The sequence below is a fragment of the Pseudophryne corroboree genome, chromosome 3 (assembly GCF_028390025.1).
Source record: "Pseudophryne corroboree isolate aPseCor3 chromosome 3, aPseCor3.hap2, whole genome shotgun sequence".
In the NCBI taxonomy this organism is placed as follows: Eukaryota; Metazoa; Chordata; class Amphibia; order Anura; family Myobatrachidae; genus Pseudophryne; species Pseudophryne corroboree.
The window spans coordinates 428681947-428700064 of NC_086446.1; the positions used below are offsets into that span (position 1 = coordinate 428681947).

An 18118-nucleotide genomic window follows, 5' to 3' on the forward strand; every position below is an offset into this window, starting at 1 on the left:
TCTTTCAGTAGCGGTTATGTAAATGTGTGAATGGTTTTGCCTTGTACATGATTGCAGCTTTAAAAAAAGTCTGAGTTTGGCCAGGAACTTTATTACATCCGACCCCAGTTCATCACCGTAGAGACATCAATAGAGGTGCCAGTGCGGGTATACTAGTGCTGGTGGGAAGTTAATGTGGTAAATACATTTATGTGGAATTCCCCTTCAAGTGTTTGGTAGTTCTTCTAAATATTCATTATTTCACCTGACTCCCCAGGATTCTGATACTTCTGAAGTGAAAAGCACTGAAGCCTTGAGGAAACCAAAATTGGCTGCTGCACCAGTTGGAAAAAAAACAAAGAAAGAGACAAAGAAGAAGAGGTGAAAGGGTAGAAAATACTCCAGCCTCACTGATGAAGCCTCACCTACACTGATGAGACTTCCATAGTTCTGCTGGCTTGGTTACAACCTTTGCATCTACATGCCAGACACATCGTATGGTGCGATAAATATTTGTTTTATTCCCAATTATTGAATTAAAATCCAAGTTGGGTTATGCAGCTATTGTATTGTATATGTTAATGCATACTATTACTGTATTCATTTTAGATAAATCATGACCTAAAATAGTTCATAATGTAGAGGTAGTAGAAAAAAAGAAAGTATACCCTATTATTATGAACATCAGGATTTCGGCTACTAATAGAAGATATCAGGAGACAATGGTAGGTTGCGTGGGGTTTAACCACTTCCCAAACTCTCACTGCTGTTCTCTATGGGCTCGGTGGTTCTGGTATTCTTAGATGATGTAGAAATATTCCTTATTTCAGTTCCTGTGCTTCATGTTGCTCAAGTACTTCAGCAAAATGTGTTGTTGTTATGATGTGGCTTCCTTAAAGTGTGAAGTCCTCTGGTCGTGAAGGCATTATCCAAATCAGATACTTTCTAACACTAATGAATCAATTGGAACTGGTGTTATAGGACATTACATGTCAGCTGATCTCACATTGCATCACTATATTATACAGTCACCATTGCCAATAAAAAAAAGTTAGTAAATATAGTATACTAATAACCAGCCAGACAAAATGATGGAACAACATAATAGTAATGTCAGTGGCGGCGGCTATGCACACCCAAACCGAGCAACACTTGATATGCTCCGTCAGGTACCATCTAGTGGTTCCTTGCGAGGCCAGGAAGTATGCATCCAGAGACGCAGCCTCTAGCCTTACTACTCCCGGAAAACTAGGGCTGATGCCCTAGTTTCTGGAAATGCCAGCTGTCCCCGCCCCCTAAATGCCTCTGCCTATCAGTCAGACAGAAGGCAGACTGCGTATGATCACTCAGGACCCATTTTGCACATGCGCAGAACTGGTCCTATGCGTATTCCCAATAATTAGATATTTGCGTAGGCAAAAATAACAGCATCCCGTGCTGAATCAGGCCCTGAACCTGCGACTTCAACAGAGAATAAACTGTGTGCACTCTGATGTAATTTGTTTGTGCTGGGCACATCTTAGAAAGAGGATTGTGTTTTCCAGCAGTGGGGAGTAAAATGACAGTCTGATTGCAGGGGCGCACTTATGGGTGATTTACTGTTGCCAAGCTCCATCCCCACCTTTCCTTGTATATTCTACTGATGTAGGTAGAAACATGGTCCACATGCTGTCATAGCGATGGGAGCACATGACTACAGAGTCTGAAGAACGTAGCCCCCATGTCCTCTAACTGAGTGAGTGGCACATAGGGCCGGATATAACGACTGGAGCTCCAAGATTCTGTCCGAACGCGTACATTTTTTTTAAAGCACCAATCATTTACAAGGTAACTCTAACCTGGGTTTGCCTTGTAAATGATTGCCTCTTTAAAAAACCGTATGATTTCGGCTGGAATCTCGGAGCTCTGGCCGTCTTGTACTGCATTACTTCCGGCCCATAATCTTTACCATACAGAACCGATTTTTGTTCACTGTATCCATAGGTGATGGCCTTTACAGTCATTAAGATTTTCCTCTTTCCCTGCTTCCAATAGAGATAAGTTTGTTTTATATGTGTATCTCTCTCCATATGTGCCTCTGCCACTCTCACCTTTTTCATCTGTCTACCCAGATCTGGTTCTCTTTCCCCCTCGTGTGTGTTTATGTTTATGTTTACTCTACCGCGTGTGTGTGTGTGTGTGTGTGTGTGTGTGTGTGTGTGTGTGTTATATGTTATTATTACTATTTATTTATTTACAGTTTATTATATAGTGCAGCATATTCCTTTGCGCTTTACAGTTGGAAACAACAGTGATAAGGCAAACTGGGTAATAACAGACAGACCTAGAGGTAGGAAGGCCCTGCTCACAATCTATTATTATTATTATCTATTATTATTATTAACATTTATTGTCCCTGAGTTGCCTCTGCTGAGTGCAAAAACAGTCCACATTTTCATAGGATAGGTATTGCCTATTACTATGGTCTCACAATTAAAAGGTGGTTTAGAAGATCCAGAGTATGACTTAATTTTACCTTGTTTTTCAATAAGGAATGTTGAGAGGTGTGCCTTTATCTTGGCCTGAGATAGGAAATTGAACCATAATGATCTTGGAAAAGGACAATGCTTCTGGTTCCTCCTGGGCTAGTACCTTTGTATTTATTTACACAAATGCATGCAAGTAGGGTGGTACTACTGTACTAATGGCCACATAGTTGCCTTCAGAGCCAAAACATACCAGCCTTGTGCTTCAGTGTAGTCTTGGATGTGACCCAAAAACCCATAAGCAGTGAAATGCCTGAACATCATCTTTTCATGCTAGTTTATGTCTAATGTGGTCCCCTCTTCTCCATGTCTTCTCTATCATGTCTCACACCTGCTCTGATGTGAAATACTTCAAAAGCACATTTGAATTTTATATAAAGGAAATAAATCCACCAACACGTGTTCTTATTTAGTAACAGTTATTTATGTATTTCACACAGATTCTACAGCATTCCAGTCATTCATTCCCTCTCCCACTGGAGTTTACAATCTATTTTCCATCAGGAGGGTTAAGTTTTTGTCAGAAACCAATGATCCTACCAGTATATTTTGGAGTGTGGGAGGAAACCCATCTAAACACATGGGGAACATACATGCAGAAGGGCCATGACTGGGAATTGAACTTATGATCCCTCAGTACTGCGATGCAGTAATGTGCTAATCATTACACCATCCCTGGTGCTCAGTATTAAATTTCTTGATGGGGAATAAAACATGATGGGCAGCCAGATATACTGTCCGATGCCCATCACTGTACCTGAATTACCCCACTTGCCACAAAATTTATGCCAAAACAAAAAAGTCAGATTGGGAGTAGCTGGCTGGAGCGCAGTGGCCCACAGGCATCTGTTGCACACCACTGTAGTACAGCGTATCTAACAAGTGATTGCAGTATACAGGAGTAATCACTGGGGCAGTTCTGCACCTTGGGAAAACTACACAAAGCAGCTGTAGTTGCAGGCAGCCGCATAAGCTAGATTTACTACCGTCTGCTAATGTAGGATTCTGTTCAACTAACGCCGGGGGTTCATGCGGAAACCTGCGTCGCTCATTGATGTTACGTTGACTGCGCAGCTGTTAGCATTAGTATCTGCATTTGCAACAGCCCCATGCTAGGAGCAATAGATCTGTTAAAAATAGGCTTCCCTTCTCCATACACACGACTCTGAATCGCACATAACTTCAGATATACACCCACAACACTGCCATAAAACTCCCTCAAATCACGGTGGTTACGTACAATCATCACCACCCAGTTCCCACCCCGAAACACCCTAATTCACAAAAATACAGATCTGGCGAAGCTCCTGCCAGTTCAGAATAGGACGGACATATGCAATAATGCGCAGTTTACACCAGGAATTTAACCAAGGCTGCAGGCGTGCAGATTGTGGGACTTCTATACTTTGGTTAGCTCCAATTACAATGACCTGGAATTCCCCATACAGAAGTGAGAACTGCTCGATATGACTAGTACAATAATGTTTCTTCTTTCTGTGTACAGATGGAGGTTGCCCTTACCTTTGTGTAACTGTAGGTCTGGCTGGGAATGTAGATATAACTCCAACATCCATCCTACATGCACTTTAGAGGATGACTTTCATTTTTCTACTGTAACTTCAATAGGTCAATCGTGAGAGCGTAGATCTGGGCTGAGATATTATGTGTCGCTTTTGTGTGTTTAAATATGTTATTACATAAATATATTTGCAGGGCTCAGGTGTGGATGTTTTCTGAGGAACCCTCTTGACTTAGAGCCCGATTCAGACCATGAGTATGCACCTCAATGCGCACGCGCGTTGCCAAACTGAGGCAGGATGGTGCTAAAATTTCAATCGTAAGGTGATTGACAGGAAGTGGATGTTTGTGGGTGGTAACTGCCCATTTTCTGGGAGTGTCAGGAAAAACACAGGCGTTCCCAAGCATTTTCAGGGAGGGTGTGTGACTTCAGCTCTGGACCCGATCAGCCTCATTTCTTCACACTGGCGGAGTAAGTATTGAGTTACGCACACACTGCATAGAATGGAAAAATCATTAGATGGTGAGTGTGATACGAATGGTTTTGCAGCTGTCCGCTGACTGAGGGGAATTTTTGCACAGCGTATACATACATTCGCACACACTTGCACGGGCCGAATTTTCACTCCCCCTGGGTGGCAACTATCTGATCGCTGGACAGGGTAATTTGCAGCACAGCGATCAGGTCTGAATTAGGCCCATAAAACTTTGGCAAAGCCTGTGCTATTTGTGGGCTGTGCAAAAGCCTACAAAGCTTGCTGCAGGGGGCATCAATAACCACGATTGGTCCATATACTTACTGTATACCGGCCAGATGGGGATGTGGATGGAGCACCAGTCTCCCTCATCACAATTGCCACCGCCAGGCCCACAGAAGAAGTTGGATCCTAGGTATTTGTATTGGAATTTTATAGATAGATATGCAGATAAACATGTATAAAAACTAGGAATTTAATACCTACCGGTAATTCCTTTTCTCCTAGTCCGTAGTGGATACTGGGGTCTTGTATTTAGTACCATGGGGTACAGATTGGGTCCACTGGAGCCTGGCACTTTAAAACTTTTAGTGTGTGTATGTATGTGCTGGCTCCTCCCCTCTATGCTCCTCCTACCAGACTCAGTCTAGGAAAACTGTGCCCGAGGTGACGGACATATCATGAAAGAATAAACAATACAACAGCGGTGAGGCAACAAGCCAACCCACAACCATAAATTAAAGGAGGGCGCTAACCAGAACCGCAACACCGGTCCAACCAAATACACAGGTAAGCAGGAACGAAGCACTTGAGGCGGCACCCAGTATCCAGTACGGACTAGGAGAAAAGGAATTACCGGTAGGTATTAAATTCCTATTTTCTCATACATCCTTGTGGATACTGGGGTCTTGTACTTTAGTACCATGGGGAAGTCCCAAAGCTCCCAAATGGGTGGGAGAGTGCTGAGACCCCTGTAAAACCGCCTGACCAAACTGAAGGTCATCCTTGACCAAGGTGTCGAACCTATAGAATTTAACAAACGTGTTCGAACCAGACCAAGTAGCAGCTCGGCACATCTGATGAGCCAAGACACCCCAAGCAGCTGTCAAAGTCCCACCGACCTCTTCGAGTGGGCCTGAATAGACGTCGGCAAGGGCAGAGCCACTGAAGTATAGGCCTGTTGAATGGTTAACCTGAGCCAGCGCGCAATAGATTGCTTAGAAGCCGGCTGACCAATCTTGGAGGCATCATAAAGTACAAACAGCGAGTCAGATTTCCTATGACGGGCCATCCGTTTCACATAAATTCTCAGAGCCCTGCCCACATCCAAGGACTCAGGACCAACGGAAGAGTCAGACAACATTGAAACCACAATAGGTTGATTCACATGAAAGGCTGACACCACTTTAGGCAAAAACTGAGGACGGGTCCTAAGTTCCGCTCTGTCTTCATGAAATATCAAATAAGGGCTCTTACAGGATAAGGCCCCCAATTCAGAGACACATCTGGCAGATGCCAATGCTAACAACATCACCGTCTTCCAGGTGAGAAATTTTAACTCCACCCTATGTAAGGGTTCAAACCAGTCCAATTGGAGAAAGGACAGAACCACATTGAGGTCCCACAGAGCCGTGGGAGGTACAAAGTGCGGTTGCAAATGAAGAACTACCTTCAGGAAACTTTGAACTTCAGGCAACACGGCAAGTTGTTTCTGGAAGAAAATAGAGAGCACAGAAATCTGAACCTTGATGGAGCCTAACCGTAGGCCCTTATCCACTCCAGCTTGCAGGAAAAGTAGAAAACAACCGATTCTAAATTCCACTGGAGGCACCTTTCTACTTTCACACCAGGAAACATACTTTTTCCAGATACGATGATGTTTTGACGTCACCATCTTCCTGGCTTGGACCATGGTGGAAATAACCCGGGAGGGAAGACCTTTTCTTGCTAGAATCTCCCTCTCAACTTCCAAGCCATCAATACGTATCTGCTGTAAGTCTGAATAGACGAATGGACCTTGCTGAAGATCATTTCAGAGCGTCAGAGGCCAGGGATCCTCCAGAGCCACGGCCGTCGAGGCCAATCCGGGCAATTAGAATTGCCGGAATGCTTTCCCTTTTTAGTCTTTTCAGAACTCTTGGGATCAGCGGTAGAGGAGGGAACAGGTACACAAACTGGTACGGCCAAGGCGTCGTCAGCGCATCCACTGCTACAGGCTGTGGATCCCTCGTTCTGGAACAGTAATGGCATAGCTTCTTGTTGAGACGAGAAGCCATCAAGTCTATCTGCGGACAGCCCCACTGGTGAATTAATTGTTGAAACACCTTGGGATGTAGACCCCATTCCCCCGGATGGAAGTTGTGTCTGTTGAGGAAGTCCGCTTCCCAGTTGAATATGACTGAGATGGCCCTTGCATTGGCCTCTGCCAAGAGGAGGATTTTTGACACTTCTCGCATCGCTGCTCTGCTTCTTGTTCCCCCTTGTTGGTTTATGTACGCCACCGCCGTGGCGTTGTCCGATTGAACCTGGGTAGCTCGATCCCTCAGGAAGCTTTCAGAAGGGCATTGTAAATTGCATTTGAGTTCCAGGACATTTATCGGTAGAGTAGATTCCTGAACCAACCATATTTCCTGAAACTGGGCCCCTTGGGTCACAGCCCCCCAACCCCAGAGGCCGTCAGTAGAATCCACGAGTGGATATTGAAATTCCTGCCTTCTACCAAGGTGAGGAACTTGTAGCCACCATAACAGAGAAATCCGGGCTTTCGGAGATAAGGTCACTTCCTGATGCATGTGAAGGTGAGACCCCAACCATTTGTCCAGCAAATGCACCTGAAAAGCCCGGGCATGAAATCTGCCGTATGGGATTGCCTTGTAAGCAGCAACCATCTTGCCCAGCAAACGTATGCAAAGATGTATGGACACCTTGCGAGGACGGAGCACTGAGTGAACCAAAGCCTGGATGGCCAAGGCCTTGTCCAATGGGAGAAATACCTTTTGAGATACTGTATCCAGTATCATTCCCAGGAATTGGAGATGTTGGGTCGGTTCCAGGTGAGATTTCCGGAAGTTTAGAATCCACCCATGATCCGGAAGCAGGCGAGTCGTCAGATCGATGCTGTGCAGTACACGTTCCCCGGACATAGCCTTTATCAGGTGATCGTCCAAGTAGGGGACTGTGTTGACTCCCATCCTGCGCAGTTGCAGCATCATCTCCATGACTTTGGTGAAAATCCTCGGAGCTGTGGACGGGCCAAAGGGCAAGGCCTGAAACTGGAAGTGGTCGTCTAAGATGGCGAACCTGAGGTAAGCCTGATGAGGGGGCCACTGGGGAATGTGTAGGTAAGCTTCCTTGACATCAGGGATATTAAGAATTCCCCCTCCTCCAGACCGGACACCACTGCCCGCAGGGATTCCATCATGAATTTGAACACCCGCAGATACGGGTTAGACACTTCAGGTTTGAGATGGGCCGCATTGAACTGTCCGGTTTTGAAACAACAAAAAGACTGGAGTAACACCCCCTTTTGTGTAAAGGAGGAGGTACTGGAACTACCACCCCTGTCCGCAAAGTTTTTGAATTGCTTCTTACAAGGTAACTTTTGCATCGGGTAAAACTGGTAAGCCCGATTTGAAAAATCTGTGAGGAGGAAGTGCTTGAAATTCCATCCGGTATCCCTGGGAAATGAGATCCCTCACCCAAGGATCCTGGCAGGACACCGCCCACACGTGGGCAAATTATTGAAGGCGAGCACCAACCTGAAAGTTGCCTTGCTGCTGGGGCCAACCGTCACGCGGAAGTCTTAGCGGCAGGGGATCCAGTGGTCTGGTCCAGGGAGACAGCAGTTGCAGGTTTACGGGAGTTACCACGAGATCCTATGGAAGTAATGGAAACCCCTCGGCCCCTGCCTCTGAACCTTGCCACACGAAAGGACTGCAAGGAGGGACCTGTGTTAGAACGTCTAGCAGGTGGCGCGGCCGACGGCAGATAGGTAGACTTACCCACAGTTGCCTGGGAGATCCATTTATTCAATTCAGCCCCAAACAAGGCATCACCTGTAAAGGGAAGATTTTCTACACCCTTTTTGGAATCGGCGTCCACTGACCATTGACGCAACCACAGAGCCCTGCGTGCCGACACTGCCATAGTTGTAGTTCGGCCATTTATCTTACACAATTCCATAATAGCCTCACTCATAAAGTTTGCACTATCCTGTATGTGTTGCAGCAGAGTAATGACCTCATCCTGGGGCGGAAAGTCTATACCATCAATAACCGTATCGGACTACTTGACCATTGCCCTGGAAATCCACCCACAATCAATTGTGGGGCGTTGTGCTGCGCCTGCTGCCATATAAATTGCCTTGAGGGTGGTCTCAATTTTACGGTCAGCTGGCTCCTTCAGGGATATAGCCCCTGGCACCGGCAGTACCAATTTCTTAGACAATCTGGAGACAGACGTATTGACTGATGGGGTTTTTCCCATACTTTCCTATCCTCGGCTGGGAGGGGAAAAGTAGATAGAAACCTCTGAGGAATTTTAAACTTCTTGTCAGGGTTTACCCATGCCTCCCTGCCCAGGGAGTTTAATTCTTTTGACACCGGAAAAGTCTTAGGTCTAACATTAAAATACAACTCCTCATCCGGTTGTGCCTCCTGATCCGGAATGTGAAGAATCTCTCTTACAGCATAAATGAGGGCCTCCACCCCAGGGGACAGAGAGCTGTCCTCATCCATATCATCATCATCATCATCCACATCAGGCTGATTTGAATCAGACTGGAGCACATGTAGCAGTGAGCGTTTATGTGAAACTACTAGAGGGGACTGAGAAGCCTTCTTGGTATCTGCTGCTTTAGCCACACACTCAATAGAATGCTTTTTTTTTTTACAATTTACATTCTGAATCATGCTTTTAAAGCTATCTGCCAGGTCAGGTGCCTGTGAGCTGGGTCCCTGTGGAGATGAGGAACACTGCTCACACGAGTGACCCCGCTGCAGAGGGGGTAGAGTTACAAGCAGCACACATAACCATGTCAACAGACATCTTACACAACTGTAACACAGCGCAGCCCACTGGCCAACACCTCCACACAGACCCTAGAGAGCACCTGGAGTGACACTGAAGAGCGGACACCAGAACACAGCAGTACAATGCGTTGGAATATGTGTATGGCCTAATAGTAGTGCAGCGGCGCTACCGCTGGCGTGCTCTCCCCTGTCTATGACCCCCTGGTACCAGTCTGATGATCCGCAGCAGCAGGGAAATGGCGCCTTCCCGACGCTGGTCCTGCTCCGGGAAGCCCCGCCCCTTGCAATGGCGCGCAGTCCCTATCCTAGATTATACTGGCCACGTTATAACAAACATCAGAAAATGTATTGTACAGTCCACACAAAGCCTTGAGACAGTGAGCACTGCTGGGCAACAGCCCTGAGCCAGTTTGTCCGCGGTGGGCCCCGTAGCTCCGGGCCCGTGACTGCCACGTGATTTTCCGCCAAAACTGCACCGGGGACCTGCTGACCGGGACCCCGGTGTAACACTCACTGCATCTTGTAACTTAGGCATCTGTTAGAGGGTGGTGGCTAGCTTCTGGCGTGGGCACACATACTAATGATGTGTGATCAATACCTCAGGAGCTCAGTGTCCTGTCAGCTGGGATTACGAACCATTAACCCTCAGGAGGTTGGTTCGATCCCCCCTCTAAGTCCCACGAAGCAGGTAGCCTGGTTGCCAACCAGAGCTACCTGAAAATAATAAACTAAAATAAAAAAATAAAGGAAACTCTCTGGAGCTCCAGAGACATGCACCCTGCTCTTGGGCACATTTTTCTAAACTGAGTCTGGTAGGAGGGGCATAAAGGGGAGGAGCCAGCACACACATACACACACTAAAGGTTTTAAAGTGCCAGGCTCCAGTGGATCCGATCTATACCTCATGATACTAAAGTACAAGACCCCAGTATCCACTAGGACGTAAGAAAAATAATGGTATATATGCATCGTGTGCAACGAGGGCACATGGGCCCTCATTCCGAGTTGTTCGCTCGCTAGCTGCTTTTAGCAGCATTGCACACGCTAAGCCGCCGCCCTCTGGGAGTGTATCTTAGCTTAGCAGAATTGCGAACTAAAGATTAGCAGAATTGCGAATAGAAATTTCTTAGCAGTTTCTGAGTAGCTCCAGACTTACTCAGCCATTGCATCTTCAGCGCCTCTCCTTCCCCTCGCCGCTCCAGGTCTCCGGCGGCTGTCTGGCGCCGGTTCGCTAGCCAATCAGAGCTCGCGGACCGGCAGCCAATCAGGAGCCGGTCCGCAAGCTCTGATTGGCTAACGCCGGAGACCGGACACAGCTAGTGCTGGCAGCGGCGGTGAGGGGAGGGAGAGACGCTGCGCTCTCCTCCCCTCACATTTAGGGTTGACGGGGGCGAGTGGGGCATGATGCCCTGGACGCCGGCGGCGCCCCCCTCTCCTGGGCCTGCCAAGGCGCCCAGGGCACGTGCCCCACTCGCCCTACCCTGGATACGCCTATGCGCTAGATTAATGGTATTGTTCACATACTTAATTGCAGTGGTATACAATAAAAGTCTCAAATACATTCAAGTAAAATGTATTCATAAAAATACAATAAAACATCAAGAGCATCGATAAGGTTTCACAAAGCTGTGTCTTCGATTTTATCCGGTTTTACATTCAGTTTCTTTATTGGTATAGATTCACTGAGTGACACAAATGTAGAAAGATAGATTGACGTGAACGTACGTGAACAATACCATTAATCTAGCGCCCTCAGATCTGCGCATTTGAGATATATATATTATATATATATAAATATATATATATATATATATATATACACATTGGCGTTTCAATAATGGGTGCAGTGCACACGGGCCCCTGGGTCCAGGGGGGCCTACACCACACCCATTACACCCATTTTAATACTTACCTTTCCGGAGTCCAGCGGCAGGAGCTGTGATCGAGCTGGAAATCGCAGCCGAAATAGCCGCCGCACATGCGCGGTAACTATATAGGTCTCCTGATCATGACGGGCGCCATGTTTCCGAAGACCTGCGCATGCGCAGTAGACTCCGGCACAATGCCGGAGTCTACAGCGCCATGCACAGGAGGGAGCATACGGGCCCCGGAGGTGCATACGGGCCCACTCCTCTGTAGAAACGCATATATATATATATATATATATATATATATAATGTCCATGTGATCCGGCTCTCCTTTAGGATAAATTGCTGCACCGGGTGCCCCCGTGATAAATCAGTCATATAGACAGTGGATGCGGCATTCCTGGTGTCTGGATCAATAAAAACTCTTAGCAGGCAGGTAGTAGCAGACAACGTTTCAATGACGTTTAATATGTCATTTTCCTCAGGTCTAAGATAACAATAGTACAGGTCTTACCTTATAAAGAGTGCATCACCCTGTGAAGAACGGCTCGCGGTCGTCGGGACTATATATATATATATATATATATATATATATATATATATATATATATATATATATGAGAGAGAGAGAGACACTGTGTATATATATATATATATATATATATATATATAAAGAATAAAAGAAATTACTGCGCCACTTGTGTTCACCAACGTTAGATAAAAACAATATTAATCTGACACTCCCTAGAAATTAAGGGCGTCTGCTTACCCCCTAACAGGGATGGCGGTTCCCTGTATAAGAAAGTTACATGTAATTGGGGGGAGGGGGTTTAGCGACCAATGGTGTCTATAAGAATTACACTTTAGGTGAATATTTTCAAAGTAAAACACAATTTATTAGTGTGTACAATTTAAAAATGACAAGAAACTTTTTCTAAAAAAATGGGATAAAAACTATACATAAAAATATAATACCAGTTAAAAAGTGAATAAATAGTAAAAAGGTTTCCTTAACTTGGTATGTAGTCACTGCCAGATAGCCCAACGCGTTTCGTCCTTAAGACTTCATCAAGGGTCCTTGATGAAGTCTTAAGGACGAAACGCGTTGGGCTATCTGGCAGTGACTACATACCAAGTTAAGGAAACCTTTTTACTATTTATTCACTTTTTAACTGGTATTATATTTTTATGTATAGTTTTTATCCCATTTTTTTAGAAAAAGTTTCTTGTCATTTTTAAATTGTACACACTAATAAATTGTGTTTTACTTTGAAAATATTCACCTAAAGTGTAATTCTTATAGACACCATTGGTCGCTAAACCCCCTCCCCCCAATTACATATATATATATATATATATATATATATATATATATATAATACTCCTGATGAAATACTAGCCAACACAGAGATGGACGTAGCACGTTGAGACTATACTAATCCAGTTGTTGTCCTCCTAGCTCAGATAAGCTATATTTGTACTGATATATCTGTGCAATATGTTAATGTACAGTTAATATTTTTTTGTTTTCGTTTGTAATAAATGCACTTTTTAAATATACTACACTATATATATTTTTAGACTTATGCCATATTGTTGGAGAACTATGGGAAGCCAGTGGAATTCAAAATTGTTCCTGGTTTTTGTTTATCACAGGTACTATATACCCAAGGAAGTTCTTTGGGTAAAGTATATGGTATGTGTGTTTTCTATATATTACTCTAAATGAGAAGAACTTACTTATTTAATGCACTAGGAGGCACCTCTTGCCTCTGTTTTACCATGTATACTTTAGTACAGTTTTTATAAGCATTCAAAGGTAAAAAAAACATTAAAATTTATAAAGTGTCCACAATTTTGGCCACCACTGTACATCTTTGTTTACAACTGGGTGTTGTTTAAAGTAGAGATGAGCGGGTTCGGTTCCTCGGAATCCGAACCCGCCCGAACTTCAGGTTTTTTTACACGGGGCCGAGCGACTCGGATCTTCCCGCCTTGCTCGGTTAACCCGAGCGCTCCCGAACGTCATCATCCCGCTGTCGGATTCTCGCGAGGCTCGTATTCTATCGCGAGACTCGGATTCTATATAAGGAGCCGCGCGTCGCCGCCATTTTCACACGTGCATTGAGATTGATAGGGAGAGGACGTGGCTGGCGTCCTCTCCGTTTAGACTAGAGTACTAGAGAGAGACACAAATTTTGGGGAGCATATTATTAGGAGGAGTACTACTTGCTGCTGATAGTGTGACCAGTGACCACCAGTTTAATTAATCCGTTCTCTGCCTGAAAAAAAACGATACAGTGTGACACAGTCACATACCATATCTGTGCTCAGCCCAGTGTGCTGCATCATATGTAATACTGTATATCATTATCTGACTGTGCTGAGTGCTCACTGCTCACACAGCTTAATTGTGGGGGAGACTGGGGAGCAGTTATAGCAGGAGTACATATTTTAAGTACAGTGCACACTTTTGCTGCCAGAGTGCCACTGCCAGTGTGACTGACCAGTGACCACTGACCACCAGTATTGTGATTGTCTGCTGACCACCAGTATATTGTGATTGTCTGCCTGAAAAAGTTAAACACTCGTCGTGTGGTGTTTTTATAAACGCATTCTGCAGACAGTGTCCAGCAGGTCCGTCATTACATAATATATACCTGTCCGGCTGCAGTACTAGTGTGATATATATATATATATATTTTAATTTTATCTCATTATCATCCAGTCTATATTAGCAGCAGACACAGTACGGTAGTCCACGGCTGTAGCTACCTCTGTGTCGGCAGTCGCTCGTCCATCCATAATTGTATACCACCTACCCGTGTTTTTTTTTTTTTTTCTATCTTCTTGATACTAGTAGCTTACTTTAGGAGTCTGCAGTGCTGAGTCTGACAGACAGTGTCCAGCAGGTCCGTCATTACATAATATATACCTGTCCGGCTGCAGTACTAGTGTGATATATATATATATTTTAATTTTATCTCATTATCATCCAGTCTATATTAGCAGCAGACACAGTACGGTAGTCCACGGCTGTAGCTACCTCTGTGTCGGCAGTCGCTCGTCCATCCATAATTGTATACCACCTACCTGTGGTTTTTTTTTTTCTATCTTCTTGATACTAGTAGCTTACTTTAGGAGTCTGCAGTGCTGAGTCTGACAGACAGTGTCCAGCAGGTCCGTCATTACATAATATATACCTGTCCGGCTGCAGTACTAGTGTGATATATATATATATTTTAATTTTATCTCATTATCATCCAGTCTATTTTAGCAGCAGACACAGTACGGTAGTCCACGGCTGTAGCTACCTCTGTGTCGGCAGTCGCTCGTCCATCCATAATTGTATACCACCTACCCGTGGTTTTTTTTCTTTCTATCTTCTTGATACTAGTAGCTTACTTTAGGAGTCTGCAGTGCTGACAGACAGTGTCCAGCAGGTCCGTCATTACATAATATATACCTGTCCGGCTGCAGTACTAGTGTGATATATATATATATTTTAATTTTATCTCATTATCATCCAGTCTATATTAGCAGCAGACACAGTACGGTAGTCCACGGCTGTAGCTACCTCTGTGTCGGCAGTCGCTCGTCCATCCATAATTGTATACCACCTACCCGTGGTTTTTTTTTTTCTATCTTCTTGATACTAGTAGCTTACTTTAGGAGTCTGCAGTGCTGAGTCTGACAGACCGTGTCCAGCAGGTCCGTCATTACATAATATATACCTGTCCGGCTGCAGTACTAGTGTGATATATATATATATTTTAATTTTATCTCATTATCATCCAGTCTATATTAGCAGCAGACACAGTACGGTAGTCCACGGCTGTAGCTACCTCTGTGTCGGCAGTCGCTCGTCCATCCATAATTGTATACCACCTACCCGTGTTTTTTTTTTTTTCTATCTTCTTGATACTAGTAGCTTACTTTAGGAGTCTGCAGTGCTGACAGACAGTGTCCAGCAGGTCCGTCATTACATAATATATACCTGTCCGGCTGCAGTACTAGTGTGATATATATATATATATATATTTTAATTTTATCTCATTATCATCCAGTCTATATTAGCAGCAGACACAGTACGGTAGTCCACGGCTGTAGCTACCTCTGTGTCGGCAGTCGCTCGTCCATCCATAATTGTATACCACCTACCCGTGGTTTTTTTTTTCTATCTTCTTGATACTAGTAGCTTACTTTAGGAGTCTGCAGTGCTGAGTCTGACAGACAGTGTCCAGCAGGTCCGTCATTACATAATATATACCTGTCCGGCTGCAGTACTAGTGTGATATATATATATATTTTAATTTTATCTCATTATCATCCAGTCTATATTAGCAGCAGACACAGTACGGTAGTCCACGGCTGTAGCTACCTCTGTGTCGGCAGTCGCTCGTCATCCATAAGTATACTAGTATCCATCCGTCTCCATTGTTTACCTGAGGTGCCTTTTAGTTGTGCCTATTAAAATATGGAGAACAAAAATGTTGAGGTTCCAAAAATAGGGAAAGATCAAGATCGACTTCCACCTCGTGCTGAAGCTGCTGCCACTAGTCATGGCCGAGACAATGAAATGCCAGCAACGTCGTCTGCCAAGGCCGATGCCCAATGTCATAGTACAGAGCATGTAAAATCCAAAACACCAAATATCAGTAAAAAAAGGACTAAAAAATCTAAAATAAAATTGTCGGAGGAGAAGCGTAAACTTGCCAATATGCCATTTACCACACGGAGTGGCAAGGAACGGCTGAGGCCCTGGCCTATGTTCATGGCTAGTGGTTCAGCTTCACATGAGGATGGAAGCACTCAGCCTCTCGCTAGAAAAATGAAAAGACTCAAGCTGGCAAAAGCACAGCAAAGAACTGTGCGTTCTTCGAAATCCCAAATCCACAAGGAGAGTCCAATTGTGTCGGTTGCGATGCCTGACCTTCCCAACACTGGATGTGAAGAGCATGCGCCTTCCACCATTTGCACGCCCCCTGCAAGTGCTGGAAGGAGCACCCGCAGTCCAGTTCCTGATAGTCAGATTGAAGATGTCAGTGTTGAAGTACACCAGGATGAGGAGGATATGGGTGTTGCTGGCGCTGGGGAGGAAATTGACAAGGAGGATTCTGATGGTGAGGTGGTTTGTTTAAGTCAGGCACCCGGGGAGACACCTGTTGTCCGTGGGAGGAATATGGCCATTGACATGCCTGGTGAAAATACCAAAAAAATCAGCTCTTCGGTGTGGAAGTATTTCAACAGAAATGCGGACAACATTTGTCAAGCCGTGTGTTGCCTTTGTCAAGCTGTAATAAGTAGGGGTAAGGACGTTAACCACCTCGGAACATCCTCCCTTATACGTCACCTGCAGCGCATTCATAATAAGTCAGTGACAAGTTCAAAAACTTTGGGCGACAGCGGAAGCAGTCCACTGACCAGTAAATCCCTTCCTCTTGTAACCAAGCTCACGCAAACCACCCCACCAACTCCCTCAGTGTCAATTTCCTCCTTCCCCAGGAATGCCAATAGTCCTGCAGGCCATGTCACTGGCAATTCTGACGAGTCCTCTCCTGCCTGGGATTCCTCCGATGCATCCTTGCGTGTAACGCCTACTGCTGCTGGCGCTGCTGTTGTTGCTGCTGGGAGTCGATGGTCATCCCAGAGGGGAAGTCGTAAGCCCACTTTTACTACTTCCACCAAGCAATTGACTGTCCAACAGTCCTTTGCGAGAAAGATGAAATATCACAGCAGTCATCCTGTTGCAAAGCGGATAACTGAGGCCTTGACAACTATGTTGGTGTTAGACGTGCGTCCGGTATCCGCCGTTAGTTCACAGGGAACTAGACAATTTCTTGAGGTAGTGTGCCCCCGTTACCAAATACCATCTAGGTTCCACTTCTCTAGGCAGGCGATACCGAGAATGTACACGGACGTCAGAAAAAGACTCACCAGTGTCCTAAAAAATGCAGTTGTACCCAATGTCCACTTAACCACGGACATGTGGACAAGTGGAGCAGGGCAGGGTCAGGACTATATGACTGTGACAGCCCACTGGGTAGATGTATGGACTCCCGCCGCAAGAACAGCAGCGGCGGCACCAGTAGCAGCATCTCGCAAACGCCAACTCTTTCCTAGGCAGGCTACGCTTTGTATCACCGGTTTCCAGAATACGCACACAGCTGAAAACCTCTTACGGCAACTGAGGAAGATCATCGCGGAATGGCTTACCCCAATTGGACTCTCCTGTGGATTTGTGGCATCGGACAACGCCAGCAATATTGTGTGTGCATTAAATATGGGCAAATTCCAGCCTGTCCCATGTTTTGCACATACCTTGAATTTGGTGGTGCAGAATTATTTAAAAAACGAGAGGGGCGTGCAAGAGATGCTGTCGGTGGCCAGAAGAATTGCGGGACACTTTCGGCGTACAGGCACCACGTACGGAAGACTGGAGCACCACCAAAAACGCCTGAACCTGCCCTGCCATCATCTGAAGCAAGAAGTGGTAACGAGGTGGAATTCAACCCTATATATGCTTCAGAGGTTGGAGGAGCAGCAAAAGGCCATTCAAGCCTATACAATTGAGCACGATATAGGAGGTGGAATGCACCTGTCTCAAGCGCAGTGGAGAATGATTTCAATGTTGTGCAAGGTTTTGCTGCCCTTTGAACTTGCCACACGTGAAGTCAGTTCAGACACTGCCAGCCTGAGTCAGGTCATTCCCCTCATCAGGC

At 45.3% G+C, this 18118-nt stretch overlaps 2 protein-coding genes across 8 annotated transcripts in view; one reads left to right on the forward strand and one right to left on the reverse strand.

Moving 5' to 3' along the window:
- MANBAL (mannosidase beta like) overlaps window positions 1-539 on the forward strand; it is a 46583-nt gene extending 46044 nt beyond the window's left edge. For all 7 annotated transcript variants that reach the window (XM_063960361.1, XM_063960359.1, XM_063960356.1 and 4 more), the window contains one exon: window positions 257-539. In XM_063960361.1, coding sequence (XP_063816431.1) covers window positions 257-364 — 108 coding nt within the window. In that variant the 3' untranslated portion in view covers window positions 365-539. The remainder of the gene's footprint in view (window positions 1-256) is intronic.
- GHRH (growth hormone releasing hormone) overlaps window positions 1-18118 on the reverse strand; it is a 219007-nt gene that overhangs the window by 82850 nt on the left and 118039 nt on the right. The gene's annotated exons all lie outside the window — the stretch shown is intronic.